Source organism: Otolemur garnettii, unplaced genomic scaffold (assembly GCF_000181295.1).
Source record: "Otolemur garnettii isolate 467f Iridium unplaced genomic scaffold, OtoGar3 scaffold00001, whole genome shotgun sequence".
Classification (NCBI taxonomy): Eukaryota; Metazoa; Chordata; class Mammalia; order Primates; family Galagidae; genus Otolemur; species Otolemur garnettii.
In genome coordinates this window covers 30,100,761-30,104,650 of record NW_003852396.1, presented here as the reverse complement: position 1 = coordinate 30,104,650, position 3,890 = coordinate 30,100,761, and the positions used below count along the sequence as shown (strand labels likewise).

General features: G+C 47.3%; 1 protein-coding gene across 1 annotated transcript in view; it reads left to right on the top strand.

The window, feature by feature from the left end:
• Positions 1-3,594, top strand: part of LOC100944015 (folate receptor alpha) — a 5,856-nt gene extending 2,262 nt beyond the window's left edge. The window contains exons 2-4 of the mRNA XM_003780931.3: positions 2,591-2,779; positions 2,924-3,059; positions 3,193-3,594. Coding sequence (XP_003780979.1) covers positions 2,591-2,779; positions 2,924-3,059; positions 3,193-3,473 — 606 coding nt within the window. The 3' untranslated portion in view covers positions 3,474-3,594. The remainder of the gene's footprint in view (positions 1-2,590; positions 2,780-2,923; positions 3,060-3,192) is intronic.
• Positions 3,595-3,890: the final 296 nt, after the last annotated feature.

Genomic DNA, 3,890 nt, shown 5'->3' with positions numbered 1-3,890 from the left:
GATAAAGTGAGACTCTGTCTCTAAAAAAAAAAAAAAAAAAAACTTAACAAAAGACTGGGCGCTGGTAGGTCAGTGGTTAGGGCACCAACAACATGCTCCAGATCTGGTGGGTATGAACCCAGTCCAGGCCTGCTAAACAAACAGAAAAATAATAGCTGGGCATTGTGGCAGGTGCCTATAGTCCCAGCTATGAGGGAGGCTGAGGCAAGGGAATCGCATGAGCCCAAGAGTTTGAGGTTGCTGTGAGCTACCACTACACTCTACCGAGGGAAACAAAGTAAGACTCTGTCTCAATGAAAATGAAAAAACTCAACAAAAAAGTAATCTGTAACATGCATTTTTTTTTTTTTTTTTGATACAGAGCCTCAAGTTGTCCCCCTGGGTAGAGCGCTGTGACATCACAGCTCACAGCAACCACCAACTCCTGGGCTCAAGCCAGTCTCCTGCCTCTGCCTCCCAAGTAGCTGGGACAACAGGCACCTGCCACAACGCCTGGCTATTTTTTGGTTGCAGCTGTGATTGTTGTTTGGCGGGCCTGGACTGGATTTGAATCCTCCAGCTCGGGTGTATGTGGCTGGTGCCTAAGCTGCTTGAGCCACAGGTGCCAAGCCTAACATGCATTTTCAATGTGTAAACATTCATTCTGACTCCATTAGCAGATAGGGGTCGCCGTCCTATTTGTGCTTATTTTGTTATCACTGAGCCTGTAGCTGCAGTGGTATGATCTGGATACCTGCAGCAGCCCTAGCTTTCACTTATTCTCTCTCTGTCAGCCAGGCTAAAATGCCATGGTGTCACCTTAGCTCACAGCAACAATCCTTTTGCCTCAGCCTCCCTGAGTATCTGGACTATAGGTGCTCACCACAACACCTGGCTATTTTTTTTTTTTTTAGAGATGGGGTTTTACTTTTGCTCAGGCTGGTCTCAAACTCCTGCGCTCAGGCAATCTACCCACTGTAGCCTCCCAGAATGATAGGATTACAGGCATGAGCCACCATGCCCAGCCTTACAAGTGAATTTTTAAGCAAAAAGAAGAGGCAGTTCCTAAATTGTTTACCAAGAATTTATATTAAAAATATTGTAGGCCAGGCGTGGTGGCTCACGGCTGTAATCTTAGCACTCTGGGAGGCTGAGGCAGGTGGATTCTGTAAGCTCAGGAGTTAGAGACCAGCCTGAGCAAGAGCAAGACCCCCTTCTCTAAAAGTAGCTGGGCACTATGGCAGGTACCTGTAGAACCAGCTACTCCAGAGGCTAAAGCAAGAGAATCACTTGAGCCCAAGAGTTTGAGGTTGCTATGAGATATGATGCTACTGCACTCTACCCAGGGCAACAAAATGAGACTCTGCCTCAAAGAATAAATAAAGAAATTTAAAAACATTAAATTGTCAATTGGCTATTTGTTCTTTCTTTCTTTCTTTCTTTTTCTTTTCTTTTTCTTTTTTTTTTTTTTTTTGAGACAGAGCCTCAAGCTGTCGCCCTGGGTAGAGAGCTGTGGTATCACAGCTCACAGCAACCTCCAACTCCTGGGCTCAAGCGATTCTCCTGCCTCAGCCTCCCAAGTAGCTTGGGACTACAGGCGCCTGCCACAATGCCCGGCTATTTCTTGGTTGCAGCCATTATTGTTGTTTGGCGTGCTTGGTTTGGATTTGAACCCACTAGCTCAGGTACATGTGGCTGGTGCCTTAGCCACTTGAGCCACAGGTGTTGGGCCTGGCTATTTGTTCTTTGTTGACACTGTTCTTTATATCTACAAATTTCAGGAACATGAAGGTAATGGGTAAGGCAGTTAGTCAGGAACAAAATGCCTTTCTTTCTTTCTTTTTAGAGATGTCTTTTCTTTTTAAAGACAGGGTGTCTTGCCCACTGTGAGTGCAGTGGCGCCATCGCAGCTCATTGTAACCTCAAAATCCTGGGCTTAAGAGATCTTCATGCCTCTTCCTTGTCCATGGATGTGGCAGGTGTGACTGAAGACCCTTACTCACATATCTCTCTGGGTTTGACAAATTTTGCATACAAATAGTTCAGACTGCTCTGAGCTAGTTTTCTTTTCTCAAACTTTATACTAAATTATAGGCTGTGGGTAGGTTTTCATTCATTCAGTAAGTATGTACTGAGTATTTATGTAATTGCTTCTGCCAACCCCACAATCCACTTCTGGGGTTACAATTTAATTTGCTTCCTCACCTTCAAGTCTTTGTTAATTTCTCTATGAGCCTTAAATCTGACCATCCTATGATACTGCAAGTCCCTATTCCTCCCCCTTGCTTATTTTTTTTCTCAAAACCATTATCATGTGTTACGTATTGTATCCCCAGTTCCTAGAAAAGCTACCTGGTCAGAATAAGTGAACCAGTAAACACAATAAAGATCTGAATTAATGAATTCTGTAATGACTGCACTTCCAGGCAGGGGCTCTCTTCTGGGCTCCCACAGCCCCTGGGACCCCGCCGCCCCAAGAGGTCCCCAATAGCAAGTATTTTCCTGGATGACTTACTTGGTTGGGGAGTCAAGGGCTAAAAGGGGAGTGGCTGCAAGTAGAATATTCTGGCTGTGCTGACCATGGACTTAGCTCACTGTCTTCCCCCATCAGTGCAGTCCCTGGAAGAAGAATGCCTGCTGCTCCGTCAACACCAGCCAGGAAGCCCACAAAGATAATTCCTACCTGTATAACTTCAACTGGGACCACTGTGGAATGATGCAGCCCATCTGCAAACAGCATTTCATTCAGGACACCTGCCTCTATGAGTGCTCTCCTAACTTGGGGCCCTGGATCCAGCAGGTATGAATGTCTTCCTGGCATCCCCAGCCTGGCAGAGGTGCTGTGAGATGCCTCTGCAGGCTGCGCCTCCAACTCTGGTTCTGTTCAGGGCTACATTGCTGGGATTCCCAAGCCTGAGCCCTTCTTCTCTACCAAATCTTCCAGGTGGACCAGAGCTGGCGAAAAGAGCGGGTCCTGAATGTTCCCCTGTGCAAAGAAGACTGTGAGCACTGGTGGGAGGATTGTCGAACCTCCTATACCTGCAAGAGCAACTGGCACAAGGGCTGGAACTGGACCTCAGGTGGGGGTTGGGGTGGAGAGGGAAATAGGTGTGGGGGTGTGGCAGAGGTATGTGAAGATTTGGGGTTGTGGGGTTGGCAGAAGCAAATAGAATTCTGAGCCCAGTGGCTAAAGGTCTTTTATCCTCCCTGCAGGGACTAACCATTGTCCAGTGAAAACTACCTGCCGCCCCTTCCATATCGTCTTCCCCACACCTGCTGCTCTGTGCAATGAAATCTGGAGTCACTCTTATGAAGTTAGCAACTACAGCCGAGGGAGTGGCCGTTGCATCCAAATGTGGTTTGACCCAAACCAGGACAACCCCAATGAGAAGGTGGCAAGGTTCTATGCTGCAGCCATGAGTGGGGCTGGGCTCCATGGAGCCTGGGCTTCCCTGTTCAGCCTGACCCTCATGCTCCTCCTGCTACTCTGCTGACCTCTCTTTACCCTCTGAGAGCTGGACATCCCTGTCCTGCTTGGCCCCACAGCTCTAGCTACTCACTTCCTGCTCCATGGTGGTACCTCTAACAGCCAGTTTAAATAAACTAGACACTCCACATGTGTCTTGAGTTATTTGGGTGTGAATGTGAATGAGAATGTGACTTTTTTTGAGACAGTCTCAAGCTTGGTGCCCTGGGTAGAGTGCTACGGTATTATAGCTCACAGCAACTTCCAACTCTTGGGCTCAAGTGATCCTCTTACCTCAGTTTTTCTATTTTTAGTAGAGACGGGGTCTTGCTTTTGCTCAGGCTAGTTTTGAACTCGTTAGCTCAAGCAATCCATCTGCCTTGGCCTCCCAGAGTGCTAGGATTACAGGCATGAGCTACCATGCCCAACCATGACTTTTTTTTTT